This window comes from Aulonocara sp. 'chitande type north' Nkhata Bay, linkage group LG3 (assembly GCF_057382095.1).
Source record: "Aulonocara sp. 'chitande type north' Nkhata Bay isolate Kocher_YH1m ecotype deep benthic linkage group LG3, A_spYH_male_GT1.1, whole genome shotgun sequence".
Lineage (NCBI taxonomy): Eukaryota > Metazoa > Chordata > Actinopteri > Cichliformes > Cichlidae > Aulonocara > Aulonocara sp. 'chitande type north' Nkhata Bay.
This window is the reverse complement of record NC_141346.1, coordinates 23,072,481-23,095,751: the sequence shown is the minus strand read 5'-3', so window position 1 is coordinate 23,095,751 and position 23,271 is coordinate 23,072,481. Positions and strand designations below refer to the sequence as shown.

The following is a 23,271-nucleotide window of genomic DNA, read 5'->3' as shown; positions in this document are numbered from 1 at the left end:
CTGTCTTGTCTTAATGTTGGTTTAAAATGGAGCACTGTAACAAAAAATAATTTCCCCCAGGGATCAATAAAGTATTCTGATTCTGATTCTGACACGATTCAGGCTGTGGTTAAGGCATAAACAGCTGGATTGTGTCTTACCACCAGTAGCGTATCATAGGATCAAAGAAGATTACATTTCGCATTACTATGATGCCTCAGGATGTGACAAAACGTTGGCATGTTATTCGTTGGGAAAGAGAGCGGTCTCAAAGGAGTTGTTATTATTTTTGCTTCTTTGTCACTGCTTGTAAGAACCCTGTTCATGCTGTATTGATCCCTTTGCAAAGGCTTTAACTTTCTTTTAAAAAATCTCAGAAAATCACTCTGATTTATTTTTTCCACAACATCAAATCCAGAAAGTCTCTGTACAGAGAAATTTCTGCTGTGACTGATGTTTGGTATAGACTGACTCAACATGCAGATTTTAAACTGAGTGGGGAGGGTGTTGGGTCTGTGTTTCCAGAAGCCCCGCTAGTTTAGAAACTTGTTCATCATGAAGAAAACAAGACATGACAGAACATCTTAAACCCGCCAGCGAGGGAAATCTTTGGTCAAGAACCAGCTCTTGGAGTGTGGTCTAACCTCCTCCTAACCTGTCTCCAGCCCAAAGTCCTTCAAAGAGCAGATCGCTGGCAGCTATTTAATGACAAACTGTTACAATACACAATAAAACACAAGCACCTCCCACCGTAAAACCCCCCAATGGTTCTAAGACAAGGCACTATGTGTGTGTGTGTGTGTAAGCACCTGTTTGCATGTGCAAGAACGTGTGTGTGTGTATACATGTGAGTGTGTGTGTGTGCAACCTCCTGCTCACCAAAAGGGTCATAAAAGCAGGACGCTTACAACAGAATAAACAGATCTTCCAGATAGGATGTATCTACAATAAACCCCGCCCCCAGCACACAGTGGCTGGAGAGGTGGTCAGAGACAAAGGAACGGCTTTGATCCTACTGCTTGAACCAAGACTGTACAAATTTAAGGAACACAATGACAACATTCAACAATTAGACTTAACAGAGGGTTAGGACAACGAGGCCCTGAGATCCAGCACATATTCTTACATGTACACATCCTGGATGCTTTTTTTTATATTTCAGACCTTCAGATTTGGTGAGTAAATATTGATGTGCTATTTTATTCATGAAGAGAGTCAGTAAATTTTAAATGTTTACAACTGAAAAACAAACCTCAGGAGAATTCTTCTCCAACTGATCCTTCAGTGTTGCTGTTGTTTCTTTCAACTGCTGGAGCTGTTTGATGATTCCAGTAATCTTCTCTGACTGCAGCTGAAATGTTACATAAGGAAAGAGAAGAAGGAAGAAATGTTCATTTTTAAGACACAATAATGAAACAAAACCAGAGTCACATTAAAGCTGTATTATGTAAATGTAAGGGAGCTGATGTAGCATGATGCTAACAACATTAAGTGTTGTGGGATGATGTCAACAATCTTGCAGTGGTAGGATTTCAAAGTTGTGTTTGGTTAATGACACACAAACTGCTGCTGGACAAAACTGCAGGAATATAAGTGCACAGGTCTGTGATCATTGGGAGGATGACAGCATCACATGTGTCCATGTTTACCTCTGTGTGCTGAGAGATGCTTTCACTGACCTTTGATTCCAGTGTAGGAAACATTGCCATCAACTTCTGAATGATTTCCTCCTTCTCAGAGTTGATCATCTGTCAGAAAGAAAGACACACAGATGTTGTTTCTGCAGCACTTTGTTGATAAAAGTGCCAAAATTATTGAGGTTTCACACTGTGAGCAACATGTTTATGTACAGAAATACTTTGACAGACATCAAATAAACACAATTATTTTCCTTCCTTACTTTGCAACTGCAACAATGGAAGGCAAAACGCGTGTGTGTGATTACACAATGCAATCACACATTCATTCATAAAAAGTTAATAAATTAAGTTCTATATAGAAATAAGAGAATTTGAATGAATTAGACATTTGGTGTCAAATAAACAAAATAGCATCTAAAGTTTCCTTTATCTCTGTATTGTAAAGAGTTGTGAAGAAAATTTTGTCAGCATATTAAAATGTAAGAACAAACCTCGTGACATTTGGACTTGAACTGATTCTTCAGTTTCTCTGCTGCTTGTTTCTCCTGCAGGAGCTGGTTGATGGTTTCAGTATTAATCATCTGTGAAATGAAACACAACCAGAGTCACATTAAAGCTATATTATGTGAATTTAAGATGGTTCGTGTAAATAAGTAATGAAAAAAAAAGTATCTAAATGCCTTTTTTTTAAATTATTTAAATAATTCAAATAAATGAAGATCCAAAAGGATATATTTCATTTTGAATGTAGTGTCTCCAAAAATAAAAGTTTTTTATTTTATTATATTTTATTTATTTATTTATTTAAGTTATTTTACATAAACATACACACATTCTAAAACAAAAAACAAAACAACTATTCACGGTTTATTTATCTTTTACTTGACTACAGCTGGATTTCAGTGTCACTAAAAAGTTGTTGGTGTCTTGTGTTCATTGGTAAAGTTTAACAGCATCAGTGTCAGAATTACATGTAAAAACATAAAAAGCCTCTTTGACTTTTTTTGTTTGTTTCTTCATTCCTCTTTTCCTCATCCGTGAGTTTATTTCCCAGCTGCAGGCAGGAGGAAGAAACATCACAGTTTTTAACAGAGACACATTAGTGTTTTAGTACTTTATACTTTTCTCTTATGCACAAATTACATATAGGATTTTTTTTCTTTTTATTGGTCTGTAGGGCACAAACTTTGATCACAGCTTCATCCATGTTGTCCTGTAATGTTGCATACCACACTGCACCACTAGAGGGTGGTGTTTTTAAAATGTAGAACAATGATGGCGATCTGATAAACCTACATACTTGAATGTGGTGTTCATTGAAAGACACTCGTTCCTTGCTGGGGACTTGTTTCATTATCAGCCACCATTACATTTGGCAACGAGTGACTGCTTGTATTTTCCCCCTACGTTGAGTTCAGTCATCGTGGCTGAAAACGTACATCAATGCAACAGGTAATGTCTGAAGCACAAAGAGCTGCTTTACGTCACTGCTTAGAAACAGAGGGACAAAGAATTTTCTACTCACTTCCACATACAGGCGACACTTTTGCCTCTGCTGTTGCTGCCCTAAAACAACACTTGTGGAAACACAAGCTTTCACAAAGCAAACACAAGCTTCACATGAGACAGTTATTCAGTAAGTGGCCAGCTTGTGTCACCCTGCTTGTAAATGTGAGTTTGATGACAGAACAGAAGAAACGATCAGCTGTTTGAACACGTGTTCTTGCTTGAACCTGATTGACTCTGGATAAAGCTGCTACACTGACAACACAAACGGAACTTGCAGTTCAAACTAAGTCCAGAGATAGAGCACTTCAGTGATACACCACTAAAACAACCTGGTTACAAACACAAAGCAAATAATTCCTGTGATAGGCTGAACATCACCCTTTTAGGCAACACTGTTCTACCCCCATGTGCTGCTCTTACTGCTTCTGTGATCTCTCCCATCACCTGCTTCTTGCATCCCTGCTGCCCCAGATACTGACTGTGTGCATAAAGTGAAAAAACTTTGACAAACATCTTTCATGCCTCCGAACGAGGCATGATTTTCCTGTAAACCAAAGTGGGCCTAGCAAAAAAGTTTGGGAACCACTGCCCTAGCCAAACACCAGGGTCCTCTCTGACGATGGCCGCCGCCCTCACATCTTATACATACACAAAGACATTACACAACTCTTACGTGTCGCCCCATCTCACAGGCCTATATCTTCCCTTCAAGGAGAGACATTTACGACTGTTTTTCACTGAGCCTTCTTTTACAGATGAGCAGGAGGGCCCCACTCTATCTATCTATCTATCTATCTATCTATCTATCTATCTATCTATCTATCTATCTATCTATCTATCTATCTATCTATCTATCAACAGAACAAAAGTTATCTACTGTTGCAAAAGAAGCTCTTGCTTGTGTGTAGACTGCAGAGAAATGGAGAACGTATTTGTGAGGCTGAAATTTCACTCTGTGGACAGACCACCAAGCTCTGGCAACGCTGCTGAGCACCAAAGGGATTCATAGGGCTAGAATGAGTATCACCCGCTGGTCTGTTGGTATTTACCGCCCAGGTTCTCTGAGTCATACAGCTGATTGTTTATCTTGTCTGCCTCTGCTTTTCTTCTCATCTCACTACGGACGCAGTTCTTGCAATGGAAGCTCACATTTTCTGTCACTTCCAGTTGCTGATTTTCACTCCTGCCTGTTTGACTTGACCTGAAATGTTTGCTTTGCTCTCACAAATACAAAGTGTTTTGCCTGCTGCAATCACATCACTTGCACCTCATTACAACATCCAAATGAACTCTCAACTCTAATTATGTTATCAAAGGGTCAAGGCTCATTGCACTAGATTCAGTGGTACCTAAACTGATTAGTGACTTTCATGTGCTACTGCAAAGGATTGTGAACACGAAACACAGATTAATAATAATAATGGATTGGATTTATATAGCGCTTTTCAAGGCACCCAAAGCGCTTTACAATGCCACTATTCATTCACTCTCACATTCACACACTGGTGGAGGCAAGCTACAGTTGTAGCCACAGCTGCCCTGGGGCAGACTGACAGAAGCGAGGCTGCCATATCGCGCCATCGGCCCCTCTGGCCAACACCAGTAGGCGGTAGGGTAAAGTGTCTTGCCCAAGGACACAACGACCAGGACAGAGAGCCCGTGGATCGAACCGGCGACCTTCCGGTTACAGATACGCTTCCCAACCCCCTGAGCCACGGTTGCCCTAATTAAGAGCCCTCTACAGGTGGCATTGACTAACTACTACTCCAAATGACCTGAGCTTATTCAGATCCTCTCGCCTGTCTTTAGTCGTCACCAGAGATGGGCAGTAACGCGTTACTTGTAACTTGTTACAAGTATTTTATGTGCTGGAATGTGCAGAAAATAGGTTTAAATATTAAACAAATTTCTTCCAGTCAGAGAATGTTGCATATAATTAAATTTTTGCTTGATGCATAAAGTTAAAAGATTAAAACTAATAAAACAAGTTTTATAAAGAGACTTTTCCATTTGATTACATTTTGTATGATGGATTATGCAGAAAAAGTAGAATTGGGCTGAAAGATCTATCGCTTTATCACCTATTCAGGTTGTAAATCGTGTTTTTAAAAAGTAACTAAGTAACTAAGTAACTAAGTAATTAATTACTTTTGAAAATAAGTAATCAGTAAAGTAACGGTATTACTTTTTTGGGGAAGTAATCAGTAATTAGTTACTGATTACTTTTTTCAAGTAACTTGACCAACACTGGTCGTCACGGCAACCCAGAGAACATTGTGGTACACAGTTTACCTCTGAAGCGTTCGCCTCATTCCTACATAATAGAGGCAACTCTCACAGCAGAACATGTCTTCTAACCAGCTGCAAATGGAGCAATTGAACAGTTTCATCGTTACCTCTGCACCTGCATCCAGACAGCAATCCAGCCGTCACAGCCATGAAAGCAGACTGTGTTGGATTGGCTTCACGTTTACTGTACAACACTGCATCCAGACTACTTCCATCTCTCCCTATGAACTCTATAGCAGAAAGATTCATACTAAACTGGACATACTCTCTTTGCCTTCTATTGTAAGAAATATCAGCTGAAGAGGCAACGTTACACTGATGCTAAGCGTAATGTACAGAAGCATTAAAGGAGAGTGAGGATGATGAAAACACATCACGCTGTTAAAGGACACCTCAGATTTCCTCCTCCTGTAACAGTAACAAAGACCAAAGGCTTCTTGCTGAGTGATGAAAAGATCTGGAATGACACTCATCCTGCATGCTGTCCTTCAGTGACTGTCCCCAAGACTGCCACGTGTCAGGACAGTTTCTTGAGTCCATGCTGTTCACGCTGCTGACACATGACTCCATCATCCCCACGTTCTACTGAAGCAGCATTAAAAGCATGCTGAGCAGCTGTGTCTCCATCTGGTTTGACAGCTTCAAGGCCTCAGAGAGGAAGTCACTGCAGAGAAGATCATCAGGACTTCTCCTCCATCCATCCAGGATGTCGAGCACAGATGCTGTCTCAGTCCATAGCATCATCACAGACTCCGCCCACCCCCACCATGCACTGTTGATGTTGATGTTTCTGCAGCACTTTGTTGATAAAAGTGACAAAATGATTGAAGCTCCACACTGTGAGCAACATGTTTCCAACCATCGTGTCCTCTTACTCAATCTGATTGGTGTGATTTTAATGATACAGACTGTACAGAGCAATATATAAAGAAAATACATTATTTTGATTACAGTCACAAATCCATAAAAGCTAAAGTCACTTTATGTCTTCAGCACTTTATTTAAATACACCTTCCTATGGTTGGTGCTACTCTGCTCCACCTTATGACCTTCAACCACACAAACCCCGCCCCACAAAACATGGAGGTCTCAAATAAGTCTGACAGCACATTTATTTTACTGTCAGTTTAAGGTTTATAGAGTAATGATGAATTTAAACAAAACCACAGCTTTTACAAGGATACAGTAACGTATCTTTAATGTAATGAACATGTCAATATTCTCACTCTTGTCTTTGTCTCTTCACACACAGTTAATCACATCAAACGTAACAATAAACAGAAGCTTTAAATCTCACTTCACTCAGTGCTGTTTGATCAGCTGTGTGATAACATCAGTGCTTAATAAGGAATAAACTTAAACTTCAACAACATTAAATGCTGCTAGTTAAAAAAATAAACAAACATCCTTTTTTACCCACATCCAGAAAATCTCTGTAAAGGAGGCGACTCTGTTCATTTACTGAGATCAACATGTTTGCATATCAGAAATTCTTTTTCTCATATTTTAGACCTTTAGATTCATGTATTTACATAGTGCAGTGTGATAGTGAGTAAATGCTGATGTTCACGATTATACTATTCATAAGCTGAGTCAGCAAAATCACAAAGTTTATAACTGAAAGACAAACCTGCTGATTTTTGGACTCCAGCTGCTTCAGTTTCTCTGCTGCTTCTTTCACCTCCTTGAGCTGATTGATGATTTTAGTATTCTTCTTCCAATGCAGGTGAAATGTTACATGAAGAAAGAGCAGAAGGAAGAAATGTTCATGTTTAAGACACAATAATGAAACACAACCAGAGTCACATTAAAGCTGTATGATGTAAATATAAGGGAGCTGATGTAGCATGATGCTAACAACATTAAGTGTTGTGGGATGATGTCAACAACCTTGCAGTGGTAGGATTTCAAAGTTGTGTTTGGTTAATGACACACAAACTGCTGCTGAACAAAACTGCAGGAATATAAGTGCACAGGTCTGTGATCATTGGGAGGATGACAGCATCACATGTGTCCATGTTTACCTCTGTGTGCTGAGAGATGCTTTCACTGACCTTTGATTCCAGTGTAGGAAATATTGCCATTAACTTCTGAATGAATTCATCCTTCTCAGATTTGATGATCTGTCAGAAAGAAAGACAGATGTTGATGTTTCTGCACTTTGTTGATAAAAGTGACAAAATGATTGAAGCTCCACACTGTGAGCAACATGTTTCCAACCATCGTGTCCTCTTACTCAATCTGATTGGTGTAATTTTAATGACGCAGACTTTATACAATAACATACAAAGAAAATAAATTATTTTGATTGCAGTCACAAATCCATAAAAGCTAAAGTCACTTTATGTCTTCAGCACTTTATTTAAATACACCTTCCTATGGTTGGTGCTACTCCGCTCCACCTTATGACCCTCAACCACACAAACCCCGCCCCACAAAACATGGAGGTCTCAAATAAGTCTGACAGCACATTTATTTTACTGTCAGTTTAAGGTTTATAGAGTAATGATGAATTTAAACAAAACCACAGCTTTTACAAGGATACAGTAACGTATCTTTAATGTAATGAACATGTCAATATTCTCACTCTTGTCTTTGTCTCTTCACACACAGTTAATCACATCAAACGTAACAATAAACAGAAGCTTTAAATCTCACTTCACTCAGTGCTGTTTGATCAGCTGTGTGATAAACAATGTTCCCTCTAATTTTTCATGTGTCTGAGCGAACACACAAACTCCCTGACCGATCCCTTGGACCACTGTGAGCGACATCAGACGTGTGCACTGTGGTCACGCCGGCATCTAATCCATCCAAGTTACATGGTAAATTAAAATAATCAAATAACAGCATTTACATACTTTTAATTAACTGCTTTAACCCACTTACAAGGAAAATGTAAAACAAAAATGTAGTGATTGACCTGTGCAGTATGTTAACACTATTGGAAGTAAAAATAACTTGAACTCCAACTTTGAAAACACAACTTAATTTATTTATTTATTTATTTTTTTTACAAAGCTCTGACTTGTATTATGAGTCTGTGGTCTGGGAGAGAGTCCTGTCTGCAAAATATAGTATATAATGACCAATGCTGGGCAATTAATTATATAGTTACTTCTTCAAAAAAAGTAACTCAGTTTGGCAAACAACAAAGTTTTTTTCAGCTATTTTTTTTTTAAATGCAGCCAAGGTGTTTTTAAATAAACATTTCAAAATATTTACAGAACAATCAGCTGTTCTGTGTCAAATCTGATGCCACACAAATTATTTGTGCCACTCCAAAAAATTATTTCTGTCCACATAAAGGAGAACAACAGTCTGATACCTGCAGGCCTGACAACAGGAGATGTATCACTCCTGTAACACCTGTAACATTCAGCAGTCGCCTCATTGTTCTGACACACACAACAAAACTACACTACACACTATCTACACAAGATTTGCGCTAAATGTCTCAAATCTCTCACATCTCAAAGCACCGCCGTCACTCCTAAAACTTCCCCCCGTTTCTAAACAGCTAGATGCCACGTTGCCATACCATTTTTTGATTGGTCGACATAGTACTTTTTTAGACGAATGGGAAAGCGAGAGGGGGGTGGAGTTTGTTTTTGCTCACAGGCGGCGAGTGCTTTCAAGCCTTTTTTCTTATAAAACGCCGTTTTTACCGTTTCTTCCGCAGTAACTATAAACAACAATAGTATTCAGCAAGGAAACCAAACATTGCAGATATTTTTATCATAACTCTGGTTTTACGTGGCCGATCAACACATTTTAAAAACTGCTATAAAGTCCACACTTTCTCCATCAATTGTTCCTCGGTCCTGCTCACATAAGGACGCTGTCATAGCCTGTCAACGACGTTGATTAGCTGCATATATACGAATGTAAATCGCATTATTGGCTGGACTATGGGTTCTAATCCCATATGGGAGCAGCCAGTCACTTACTGACTAACACTGCAAAACAGAATTGTTAAAGTATTAATTTTAATTTCAATTCAGGTTAGATTTGTTTTGTGCGCAACGCAGATTTTCTGTGCGCAGAGATCATGCCAGCAGTGCGCAACTTAGAAGGAACATTGGTGATAACATCAGCACTTAATAAGGAATAAACTTAAACTTCAACAACATTAAATGCTGCTAGTTAAAAAAATAAACAAACATCCTTTTTTACCCACATCCAGAAAATCTCTGTAAAGGAGGCGACTCTGTTCATTTACTGAGATCAACATGTTTGCATATCAGAAATTCTTTTTCTCATATTTTAGACCTTTAGATTCATGTATTTACATAGTGCAGTGTGATAGTGAGTAAATGCTGATGTTCACGATTATACTATTCATAAGCTGAGTCAGCAAAATCACAAAGTTTATAACTGAAAGACAAACCTGCTGATTTTTGGACTCCAGCTGATTCTTCAGTTTCTCTGCTGCTTCTTTCACCTCCTTGAGCTGATTGTTGATTTCAGTATTCTTCTTCCACTGCAGGTGAAATGTTACATGAAGAAAAAGCAGAAGGAAGAAATGTTCATGTTTAAGACACAATAATGAAACACAACCAGAGTCACATTAAAGCTGTATGATGTAAATATAAGGGAGCTGATGTAGCATGATGCTAACAACATTAAGTGTTGTGGGATGATGTCAACAATCTTGCAGTGGTAGGATTTCAAAGTTGAGTTTGGTTAATGACACACAAACTGCTGCTGAACAAAACTGCAGGAATATAAGTGCACAGGTCTGTGATCATTGGGAGGATGACAGCATCACAGGTGTCCATGTTTACCTCTGTGTGCTGAGAGATGCTTTCACTGACCTTTGATTCCAGTGTAGGAAATATTTTCATCAGCTTCTGAATTAATTCAGCCGTCTCAGATTTGATGATCTGTGAGAAAGAAAGACAGATGTTGATGTTTCTGCACTTTGTTGATAAAAGTGACAAAATGATTGAAGCTTCACACTGTGAGCAACATGTTTCCAACCATCGTGTCCTCTTACTCAATCTGATTGGTGTGATTTTAATGATGCAGACTTTATACAGTAACATACAAAGAAAATAAATTATTTTGATTGCAGTCACAAATCCATAAAAGCTAAAGTCACTTTATGTCTTCAGCACTTTATTTAAATACACCTTCCTATGGTTGGTGCTACTCAGCTCCACCTTATGACCTTCAACCACACAAACCCCGCCCCACAAAACATGGAGGTCTCAAATAAGTCTGACAGCACATTTATTTTACTGTCAGTTTAAGGTTTATAGAGTAATGATGAATTTAAACAAAACCACAGCTTTTACAAGGATACAGTAACGTATCTTTAATGTAATGAACATGTCAATATTCTCACTCTTGTCTTTGTCTCTTCACACACAGTTAATCACATCAAACGTAACAATAAACAGAAGCTTTAAATCTCACTTCACTCAGTGCTGTTTGATCAGCTGTGTGATAACATCAGTGCTTAATAAGGAATAAACTTAAACTTCAACATCATTAAATGCTGCTAGTTAAAAAAATAAACATTATTCTAAATGTTTCTGCAGCTTTTCTTTTTTTTTGCCCTGCTGGAGCTGATCGATGATTTCAGCAATAATGTGAAATGTTACATGAAGAAAGAGCAGAAGGAAGAAATGTTCATGTCTAAGACAAAATAAAAAAAAACAAAGTCACATTAAAGCTGTATTATGTAAATATTTGCTGTTTGATGAAAATAAATAATATAGAAGTATTTGTAAATAAATGAAGGAAATATCTCAGTTTGAATGTAGTGCCTTCCAAAATAAAAGTATCTTTTACATGAAAAATAAATGCACAAAATCAAACATTTATCAAGTCTGATTTTACACAATAAAGAAAATATTAAACGTTCACAGTTTATTTACTATTTTATTGAGAGGAGCTGGATTTCAGTGTCATTAACAGGTTTTCAGTGTCTTGTGTTTGTTTGAATAGTTTAACTTGATGGAATGAGTTTTAATTTTAAATGTAAAAAGATTTTTTACAAAAGGTATACCTCTTGGAGTTTTGCTTCTTGTTCTGTGTTCCTGTTCTTCTCATCCTGGAGCTTGTTTTTCAGTTGCAGACAGGAGGGAGAAACATCACAGCTTTTAATAGACACACATGACACATATATACCAAATGACAAATATGACTCTTTTCTTTAATGTTCTGCAGGTCACCAAGTTCCTTTCAATGTGCTCCCTCAGAGAGGAAGTCACTCCAGAGAAGATCATCAGGACTTCTCCTCCATCCATCCAGGATGTCGAGCACAGATGCTGTCTCAGTCCATCACATCATCACAGACTCCGCCCACCCCCACCATGCACTGTTCTACCTGCTGCCCTCTGGAAAGAGGTTTAGCAGCATTAGGTCCAGGACAGCCAGATGTTACAATAGTTTACAATAGTTTGCTCAGCAGCTCACTGTGCAGCTGGATACTGGACTTCCTGAGCAACAGACCCCAGAACGTCAGAATGGGAGAGCACACCTCCTCCATCCTCATTCTGAATGTGGGTGTCCCACAGGTGTGTGTCCTCAGTCCCCTCTTATACTCACTTTTCACCCATGACTGTTCACCAATCCACACCAGTAACACCATTATAAAATTTGCTGTTTACACCACCATCATAGGACTGATCAAGTACAATGATTATTCAGCCTACAGACGTTCAGCATCTGAAGCAATGGTGTGACGACAACAACCTGCATCTGAACACAGCCAAGACCAAGGAGATGGTAATCGACTTCAGAAGAACAAAGCGATCTGAGCACTCTACCCTCTACATTGATGGGGAGGAGGTAGAAAGTGTAGAAATAGTCCACATCTCGGCCGGCCTTACCTGGTCCACAAACATCTCCCACCAGGTAGGGAAAACCCAAGAAAGGATGTACTTCCTCAGGAAACTACGTCAGGACCAATTACCCAAGAGACTGCTAGTAAACTTCTACCGCTCCACCATCGAGGGCCTTCTGACTTACTGCTGCACACTCTGGTCCAACTGCTGCACCGCGGAGGACAAGAGGAAACTGCAGTGGGTGGTGAGACCGGCAGAGCAGGCAATCGGCACTTCACTAACCCCCCTCAGAGACATCTATACTGGAAGACTTCAGCCGAAAGCCAGCATCATCATCAAAGACCCCTTGCACCCCTCCGGTCAAAGCCCTACCTCCACCTTGATTGGAGGATAACTGCACTGCCAACACTCATGGACATTACACCTTATTTATAAATCGTATTTCTATTTATACTTCAGTGCAACCAACACCCCGACCTCTTTAAACTGTATTAATTATAACCTTATTTAGTGTATGTGCGTGTATGTAAAACTACATATCTTTCTTGTGTAAATGTAAATTTGTCTGTTATTGTGTAAATACTTAACGCTATTGTGTACTTCACACACATGGAGAAATGCCAAACTGACTTTCATTATTCTTCTAACAGTGACAATAAAAAGCTATTCTATTCTATTTTATTCTCCACCCATTAGCACACCAATCACCCACCCTGACTGCCTCCCCCTCTCCTCTGTTAAAAGTTGTGTTTGGTTGAATTCAGAACAGCTGCTAGTCAAAACTGCAGGAATATAAGTGCACAGGTCTGTGATCATTGGGAGGATGACAGCATCACATGTTTCCATGTTTACCTTTGTCTGCTGAGAGATGCTTTCACTGACCTTTGATTCCAGCGTAAGAAATGTTTTCATCAGCTTCTGAATGAATTCATCCGTCTCAGAGTTGATTGTCTGTCAGAAATAAAGAAAGATGTTGATGTTTCTGCAGCACTTTGTTGATAAAAGTGACAAAATGATTGAAGCTCCACACTGTGAGCAACATGTTTCCAACCATCGTGTCCTCTTACTCAATCTGATTGGTGTGATTTTAATGATACAGACTGTACAGAGCAATATATAAAGAAAATACATTATTTTGATTACAGTCACAAATCCATAAAAGCTAAAGTCACTTTATGTCTTCAGCACTTTATTTAAATACACCTTCCTATGGTTGGTGCTACTCCGCTCCACCTTATGACCCTCAACCACACAAACCCCGCCCCACAAAACATGGAGGTCTCAAATAAGTCTGACAGCACATTTATTTTACTGTCAGTTTAAGGTTTATAGAGTAATGATGAATTTAAACATAACCACAGCTTTTACAAGGATACACTAACGTGTCTTTAATGTAATGAACATGTCAATATTCTCACTCTTGTCTTTGTCTCTTCACACACAGTTAATCACATCAAACGTAACAATAAACAGAAGCTTTAAATCTCACTTCACTCAGTGCTGTTTGATCAGCTGTGTGATAACATCAGTGCTTAATAAGGAATAAACTTAAACTTCAACATCATTAAATGCTGCTAGTTAAAAAAATAAACAAACATCCTTTTTTACCCACATCCAGAAAATCTCTGTAAAGGAGGCGACTCTGTTCATTTACTGAGATCAACATGTTTGCATATCAGAAATTCTTTTTCTCATATTTTAGACCTTTAGATTCATGTATTTACATAGTGCAGTGTGATAGTGAGTAAATGCTGATGTTCACGATTATACTATTCATAAGCTGAGTCAGCAAAATCACAAAGTTTATAACTGAAAGACAAACCTGCTGATTTTTGGACTCCAGCTGATTCTTCAGTTTCTCTGCTGCTTCTTTCACCTCCTTGAGCTGATTGTTGATTTCAGTATTCTTCTTCCAATGCAGGTGAAATGTTACATGAAGAAAGAGCAGAAGGAAGAAATGTTCATGTTTAAGACACAATAATGAAACACAACCAGAGTCACATTAAAGCTGTATGATGTAAATATAAGGGAGCTGATGTAGCATGATGCTAACAACATTAAGTGTTGTGGGATGATGTTAAATCTAACGCGGTGTTCTTTAATTATTTTTACTTCTTTTTTCTCAATGTTGTGCTACCAAACAATTCACATTAAGCAGAAAGTCACAGAGAGTTACACGCTGAGTGCACAGGTATGTGATCATTGGGAGGATGACAGCATCACATGTGTCCATGTTTACCTCTGTCTGCTGAGAGATGCTTTCACTGAGCTTTGTAAGAAATGTTTCCATCAGCTTCTGAATGAATTCATTCCTCTCAGGTTTGATCATCTGTGAGAAAGAAAGACATTACTCTGTACAGTCTGTATCATTAAAATCACACCAATCAGATTGAGTAAGAGGACACGATGGTTGGAAACATGTTGCTCACAGTGTGGAGCTTCAATCATTTTGTCACTTTTATCAACAAAGTTCTGCAGAAACATATAAAGAAAATACATTATTTTGATTACAGTCACAAACACATGAAAACTATCCGTACATTCTCTTCCACTTATCCCCAGCTGTGTAATGAGAGCGGTAATTTGCACCCTGGACAGGTTGCCAGTCTGTCACAGGGTTAACACACAGATACAGACAACCATTCACTCTCACACTGTGGTAGGAAGCCAGAGCACCCACACAATACAATGGAGTGATATATAAAAACTAATACTTGAAGAAGCATTTCTAAATAAATGGACAGGTCAGCAGTCTATCGCAGGGCTAACACAGAGACAGACAACCATTCACAGCTTTGAGCAATTTAGGATCATCTGTTAAACTGACCAAACTAACTGCTTGTCTTTGGACTGTGGGAGGAAGCCGGAGTGTACCCTTACAGGCACAGGGAGAACATGCAAATTCCAGCCCGGTGTTGGAGTCAAACCCAAGACCTTCTTGCATCTTGGCAACGATGCTAACCACCACGTCACTGTGCTGCCCTGTTTGAACATGCTGGCTCCCAAATTAGTTCAAACCCAACTGCACAAAATCTAATATTTATTAAATCTAGTTTGACACGACGAAGAAAAGAATTTGACTTTGATGCGAATTAACTGTTCTGAATGACAATAAAGTGATGATTCTGTTCTATTCTATTCTATTTTATATTCATAAAGAGATCAAATAAAAACTATTTTATGTAAATATGAGGGAATTAATCTGACATGATGTTAACAAAATTGTTGTGGGAGGATCTGAAAAAAAGTGTATAGAGATGGATTGATAAGTTGTGTTTTTTGTGATTACATCAGTACACACAAATGTGACAAATATATAACAAATGACAAATGACAAATATGACCCTTTTCTTCTTAGTCTCTGTTGTTCCTCCTGAAGTTCAAGTTAGTGTGAGTTAATGAAGACAACATAACAGCAGTACTTTACAGTACAGCTTGGAAATAACCAGGAGTGATGAATAAATAATAAGTGAATATAAAAATATCATATGAAACCATGGGTTGGGTCTAACACATGACTTTGTAATTAGGTGTTTAGGCTCAAACTGCTTTGAGCCTAAAAACGATTAAATGAAAGTTGTTATGCTGTTCGTTTATTAATCACTGGCAGATTTTGCATAAAAAGAGATGAAAGAGGCTAAACTGAGCACCATAGTGAGGAGTTAAAGTTGTTTTACTTTTTTGTTTTGTTTGGGGTTTTGTCCATATTGCAGTTGCGATACTTCAGCTAGTCCTACAAAAAGGACGAACATAAAGGGAGTGGTGTGTTTTAAGTGTCAGGTAACTTCAAATGGGACATTACTTTCGGCTCAGCAAACATCAGCAAACAAAACAGTAAATAACTTTGTGTGCAAGTAAATCCTGTTCATCTGGATATTTTCAGCGGAAGAAACGTTTTGTGACTCATCTAAGTGACTTCTTCAGTCTCAGCTGACTGCAGGTTTCCCCAACTTCATAAACAGTTACTACATGAGCATCAAACCACAAACAGAACTATTTCGTACCGAAGACGATTGGAAATCCTAACATCCATGTCCGCAGGAAAATTATTCACCACGTTAGTCTCCTTTACTTACATTACATTCGCTTTTCTTCATTTTTTAATATGAAGTAATCCAGTCAGTAAGATGTTGTGAGGGGGGGCGAAGTCTCCAACAAGTGTGGCATCTCTTCCTGGAGCCTTTTTTCCTTCCCACACATTGACCTACTTTGATGGGATTCCTGATCGTGCTTCGGTAATAAACTTGTTATATTTGTGCTGTGATGTGCATGTAGTGGCTGTTATGTTGTGAAACAGCACTGATGGCAGCAGCATAGTTGCACAGCTCGGTACACTCAGCAGAGGAGGAAAAATCCTTTGTGTCGGTCATGTGACTCAGACTCGCTCTCCTCCACACAGTCCTCATTAATAAAGTGCTTTACAAACCCAAATGTGATCCCCTTAAACTGATTTTTAGTTTTACTGTCGTTATTTTCCTCTCAGATCTCGATTCTGTCACTAGTTAGCGAACATAAACAGGTCGGTGGATGATGCAGTGAACATGGGGCTGCATCACATCCTGCAACACCTTGACCGCCCGGGAACTTATGCCAGGGTCCTGTTTGTGGACTTTAGTTCGGCTTTTAACACCATTGTGCCTGAACTTCTTTCCTCCAAACTCTCCCAGCTCAGCGTGTCATCAGCTACCTGTCAGTGGATCACCAGCTTCCTGACAGACAGAAAGCAACAAGTGAGGCTGGGGGAGATCACCTCTGAAACCCGGTCTCTCAGTATTGGTGCCCCCCAAGGATGTGTCCTCTCACCACTACTGTTCTCCCTCTACACTAACGACTGCACCTCCAAGAACTCGGCTGTCAAACTCCTAAAGTTTGCAGATGACACCACTGTCATTGGCCTCATTCAGGATGGTGATGAGTCTGCATACCGGCAGGAAGTTGAGCGGCTGGTACTCTGGTGCAGTCAGCACAATCTGGAGCTGAACACTCTTAAAACTGTAGAGATGACAGTGGACTTCAGGAGACATCCCTCAACTCTGCTCTCCCTCATCATATCAGACAGCCCTGTGTTGACTGTGAAGATCTTCAAGTTCCTGGGTACCACCATCTCCCAGGACCTGAAGTGGGAGACCAACATCAACTCCATCCTCAAAAAGACCCAGCAGAGGATGTACTTCCTGAGACAACTGGGGAAGTACAGTCTTCCACAGGAGCTGCTGATCCAGTTCTACACTGCGGTCATTGAGTCTGTCCTGTGCTCCTCCATCACAGTCTGGTATGGAGCAGCCACTAAACAGGACAGGAGCAGACTGCAGCGGACTGTACGGGCAGCAGAAAGGATCATCGGCACCCCCCTGCCCTCCATCCAGGATCTGTACCTCTCAAGAACCAGGAAACGGGCAGGGAAAATCATCACAGACCCCTCACACCCTCCACACAGACTTTTTGATCTGCTGCCCTCTGGCAGATGGTACAGAAGCCTGCAGACCAGGACCACCCGACACAGGAACAGTTTCTTTCCCCTCGCCATCTCCCTTCTTAACAGTGGACCTGTCACACTGCTCCCACTGCCAGACTGCAACTGCACCTTATGTACATTTTTTAGTATTCATTTCACCTCATTCATTTCTGTATTTTATGTATATAAGTTTAGATTCGTTATTTATAGTTGGTTTACACAGCTTTGTGTATGTATGTGTAATGTGTGTATATATAGACACGTGTGCGTGCGTGTGTGTGTGTGTGTGTGTGTGTGTGTGTGTGTGTGTGTGTGTGTGTGTGTGTGTGATTTACATTGCTGTGCTTGAGAGCCACCATCTACCGGAACCAAATTCCCTGTATGTGTCTGCACATATACTTGGCCAATAAACACGATTCTGCTTCTGATTCTGATAAACTAATGTAAGCCTATCAGCCGCAACCGACCACATGACGTCATGCTCCATACTGACAGAAGATGGCGCTAAACATGTTTTTAAAGCTGAGCACTTATTTCTTAAATCCAGCTTCACAGTTACATCGATGGCTACGTTCACACTGCAGGTCTTGATGCTCAATTACGATTTTTTGATCAAATCCGATTTTTTTGTCTGCTCGTTCACACTACAAATAAAATGCAACACAAACAGCAAACGCGCTCTAGTGTGAACCCTCAAAGCGGCCCGCATGCGCAAAAGAAGATGTCACACACAACGCGCTCTGTTTAGACCCAGAGCAAACAGTATTGTTTGACTGATGGACCTTAATATAAAGACTTCGGACTTTACGTTTCCCAATTTTTGCTTTAAGTTATTTTGTTATTTACATAATAATGTAAATAACCTAATAATTATCCTCATTGCTGTTTTAGAGAGGAGCGGTGCTTCAAAGGATAGTTGCAGATTGCTGTCAGAATCTGCAGATTATAAAGTACAAATAAAATGTTCACGTTTCTCCAACGTTGTCTTCCCAACAATTTCACTGACATCTACACTGGATGGCCAGGAAGCGTTCGCAATGTCTTCGCGGGTGCTGATAATTGGCGTCTGTCTTGTGTCGGTGACGTAAAAGACGGATTAAATGCGACCTGACCGTTCAAACAGCAGTCGCTTTCTAAAACATCGGATTCAATACCACATACAAAAGTGACTCAGATCGGATTTGAAAATATCGGATTTGCGCCGTTCACACTGTCATGGCATGATCAGATGTGGGTCGCATAGGGTCAAAAAAATTGGATTTGATGCGCTTTCGCCTGCAGTGTCAACGTAGCCTAGGTCAGTATCGGATCTTTGACGTGAACGACGCAAACCGGGTCCTTATCGCGAGCCGTGGGTTTTTGGTTTTTTTTTCCCCTTTCTCTCACCCTCTCTCTCGCACTTTTTTCCGCTTCACTCTGCACACGATCCTTGTGCTTTGCGCTGGGCAGAGGGGGGAGGGGCGTGTAAAAAGTGGAATATTATTTTATGTCATGTTATACCCCTAATTAAAGATTGTGAACTATTAGGTAGTTTTAGTTTGCATTATTCTCCTGAATTAGAAGAAGCTGATAACTATTGCATTAGTTAAACTGATTTGCATTATATTAGACTGCTGATTCATTGTGGATGAATGATATTGTTTCATGATGCATTATACTGCTGAGTTATAAGAAATACTGTTCGCAGAAAGTCATCGCCTTATTTGTCTGATTAGAAGAGAACAGAATATGCTGGAGTTTTCTGCCCCATCTCAGCAGGAGCAGATAAACGGGGAGCCAAGGTCGTAGCTTAGGCGCCGTGTGAGAGAAAAGTATGTGAATGTTTAGGCTTTTATGATAAGGTGGAGGCACCAGAGGCTATAAAAGTTTGAGCAATGCTCCACCATTTTGAGATTTTGAGGCTGTCTGCATCAGTGTCCATCTCCCATGCGTGTGTTCATTAAAATCATCGTTTGACTCAACCCGACCGGACCAGTGTTGTTATTGTGGTTTTTCTCTTGTTTCCATCCCCAATATATGAACTCGTAACAGGCGGTAGTTACACTCGCAGTAGCACAGGAACAGAGCCAGAGGGAGAGACAGAGAAAGGGAGCCAGGGACAACAACATCACATTAGAAAGGTACAGTAATCATCCACAACTATTTTCAGTTGCGGATGATAAAGGATTCAGAAAGTTTATTCATGCAGGTCCATATGACAGAGAATATGCATCTTCTTTTTGTTTTCATATTTTAATTTATATTTAATTATGTTGTGTTTTGCAGCGTTTTGTGTTTTTTCACTTTAAATTAGTTTAAAAAGGAAAAGGCTGAAAATTTGAATAGTTAAAAGTTGAACTGTGACTAGTTGGTTTTTGTATTATATGATTTATTTATTACATTTTATGTGGAGTGAATAAATAAAAGTATATTTACAGTGGCCCCTAGAGACAAAGCACATACAAACTCCGAAGCACGTACAAAACACAACAGAAGTTCTCCAGGATGCTGGGCCCAGTGTTGAGCTTTTGTTACCTAGTGGCTACACAAGCCAGCAAGTACCAATGACCGGATTTGGTGTGTGGTAGTAACAGGTAAATGAACTTGTTTTTTTTAATTATTTGAATATATGTGACTGCTTGTGTATAAATACACAAACAATACACATATGCTTTCATGCTTTCAATCGTGTAATTTAAGTAGTAGCTCTGTTTTGAAGTTCAGTTAACGCTAGAAATGTGTTTTGGAGTTTGTACGTGTTTTGTCTCTAGGGGCCACCGTATATATTTATATATAAAAATATATATAAATAAAACTAATTTTTACATTAGTAATTCATTTTGTGCATAATTTTATATTATTGTTAATAATAAATTAATTAAAGCAACAAAACAACCTAAAGAGCCGGTTCGGAGCCGAAAGAGTCGACTCTTTTTAGTGAGCCGAGCTGAAAGAGCCGGTTCTCTAAAAAGAACCGGAAATCCCATCACTATATGTCAGTGTTTGAGGGCTCAGTGTGTAAATTAGCCTTTATATGGGCAGCTTTCATGTCTTCTTAAAGGCCCAGCTGCCATAAGTCTGACCCTCTACAATGGAGGCAACAAAAACTTTTCAATTTTCTTTTTTTTTGTCTGCTCAATCTCTACATAAGTGATTCAAACTAAATACACTTATTAGAACTAAAATTTACACTGAACTAATGTTTGTATTCCTATTTACTGATATTATTTTATTATTAGTTAGCTTTGGGAAAAAAATTGCTGTTAGAAACGTCTTTCAAAGAGCTACTTTTACTTTCTTACTTTGTGTAAATTTCAAAGTCTGTAGTTTTTCACTTTTATTGAAAGTAAATTGAATCAGTAGTTTAACTTTTACTGAGTATTTTTAACACTAGTATCTGTACATTAAATTAAGTACAGAATATCTCTACTTTTGTCAACTCTGGTGTCGTCATTAGGAGGAAGATTTGTGTCAGTTTGTGGGATTGTACTCCCTTACATTATATGTAAGAGTATAATGTATATTACTTTAAGTGTAATGTGAATTACAGCATGAGCAACACTGGTTAAAGCCACAATCAATAAATCTGCATATATGACATAAAATACAATGATGAGGTAAAAAAAAAACTTTTTTTTTGTATTTTTTGTATTTTTTTAAATCTTTTTTGGGGTGGTATTTTTAAATCAATATGTTTCTTTTTTTGTGTGTGTTTGTTGGTGATGTGTTGTCATCACACAAGGTCCAGTTCCCATCCAGGAAAGGTTTGATTATATTAAAAAAAAATAACAGAGACTGTGGTGACATTACTGGAGTCATAATCTAATAATGATAATGTGAAACACATTATTTCCTGTTTCATTCCTTTAAATCAAAAGAGAATTCTTTCTACTCAACCTTAGTAAATGCCCAAAATAGTTTCTGTGTGGTAACTGTGTGCAGGTTTTTTTCTTCTTTTTTCTGTTGAGCTTTATTTCAGGTAATTTAATAGTGAATTACTGATTAGTGTTTCATCTAATTTCTGAAAATAATGAATATCTTGATATTTAACTTATTCATGTTCATCTACTCACGTATGAAGTCTGCTTCTTAGTTTTGGTAGATGAGCTACTCGTATTTTGTTCCTTTGTCTCTGTTGTCATCAGAAGATACTCAGCATCTCCCCCACCAGGGTGATCTCCTGTCCTTCTGTTGGTGTCTTTTTGAAATTAAAATTAAATAAGAAGGAAATGCCCAAACTTGGATTAAAATATTAAACCTCTCATCAGAGTCTCAATGAAAACTTTGATTCCTACGTAAACTATAATTAATCAGTGACTTACTCATCATGTGTTTCCTCTTTCTACGTAAAAGAACAACAGCTGATAAAATTAACAGCATGATGCAAAGAGCCAAACTAACAGCCAAAACGATGATGACAGCTGAAGAACTGGACGGGATCTCAAAGAAATCCTCTGAAATGGTAAAAAACAAAACAAAACACATTTCTAGAAATCTGGACTTCAGATGTTCAAAAAGTGTTTCTATAAATGTAATAATATAATTTGAACCTGGAACATGTCTGTGTGTCTCTCTGCTCTTGCTGATTTGCTTCTGTTGGACTCTGCAGGTGATGTTGTTGCTGTGTCTCTTCTCCACAGTCACTCTGCTGCTGACAGTATAGAGGTCATGAGGACCTCTGAGGGTCTCTGTAGGTCCAGCAGAGAGGAGGTTTCGCTCACCGTCCAACCACAGCAGCTCAGGCTCTGGATACCAGCCTGCAGACTCACACTGTAACACCACTCCTGCTCTGTTTTTGTCAATCCCTGATAAACTGATGACAGGTGAGGTGGCAGCATCGGATGCTGAGCAAAAGAAAAAATGGAATTTAAAAGTCAAGGGGCATTAATGATATTATAAGATTAAAAAATATACTTGTGTACCTGTAAAGCTAATAGAGTTATGAATTTCTAAGTTTGGTTACTTACAAAGAAATGAACTGTCTCAAATTTTTATGTCATGCCTTAATTTTAAACAAGGAAAAAAGACCATCAACCAAAAGCCCAGAAAAAAGATGTTACAGAATCAATTTCTTCCAATTCAACCTCTCCATCACCATGGGCAAGGACAAAGAGCTTTGAAATGATCCCAGGGACAAGACTATACAATCAAGACCATCAACATGAAGCTACTTACCAACAACTAGCTTGACTAAAGCTTCTTTTTCCAAATCTGGAATAAAGCATTTGTATGTCCCTGTATCGTTAAATTTCACTTTGGAGATTTTCAGTGAAATATTTCCGTACTTGAGTTCATCAACAAACAATGACGTCCTTCCTTTGAAAGAAGGATTTTTTAATTTTTCGAGTTCCTGACTGGCGCGTGAAACGTAGACAAATCTAGGGTCAAGTGAAGATCTTGTCCACTCCAGTGTCTTTGTAGAAAGATCGTATGCAGGTTCCAGATGACATGGCAAAATTACATCATCACCAGCTCTTGCCACCAGGACCTGAGATGGACCTATCAACTGAGGCTGACCTGAAAACAAGTAATCATAATTCTTAAATAAGAAATGGCCAGAAGGGATTGTTTTTAGCATTATCTCACAATATTTTTTTAAATGACTGAACCTAAGGGTGTGATG

At 38.9% G+C, this 23,271-nt stretch overlaps 1 protein-coding gene across 1 annotated transcript in view; it reads right to left on the bottom strand.

The window, feature by feature from the left end:
* LOC147334624 (uncharacterized) overlaps positions 1-23,271 on the bottom strand; it is an 83,626-nt gene that overhangs the window by 51,632 nt on the left and 8,723 nt on the right. The window contains exons 4-18 of the mRNA XM_086285971.1: positions 22,824-23,165; positions 22,199-22,492; positions 21,971-22,102; positions 21,722-21,846; positions 14,454-14,543; positions 14,037-14,123; positions 13,097-13,165; positions 11,434-11,484; positions 10,235-10,303; positions 9,808-9,900; positions 7,472-7,540; positions 7,048-7,131; positions 2,111-2,200; positions 1,659-1,727; positions 1,232-1,330 (exon numbers count right to left, since the gene is read on the bottom strand). Of these exons, the coding sequence (XP_086142097.1) occupies positions 1,232-1,330; positions 1,659-1,727; positions 2,111-2,200; positions 7,048-7,131; positions 7,472-7,540; positions 9,808-9,900; positions 10,235-10,303; positions 11,434-11,484; positions 13,097-13,165; positions 14,037-14,123; positions 14,454-14,543; positions 21,722-21,846; positions 21,971-22,102; positions 22,199-22,492; positions 22,824-23,165 (1,763 nt within the window). The remainder of the gene's footprint in view (positions 1-1,231; positions 1,331-1,658; positions 1,728-2,110; positions 2,201-7,047; positions 7,132-7,471; positions 7,541-9,807; positions 9,901-10,234; positions 10,304-11,433; positions 11,485-13,096; positions 13,166-14,036; positions 14,124-14,453; positions 14,544-21,721; positions 21,847-21,970; positions 22,103-22,198; positions 22,493-22,823; positions 23,166-23,271) is intronic.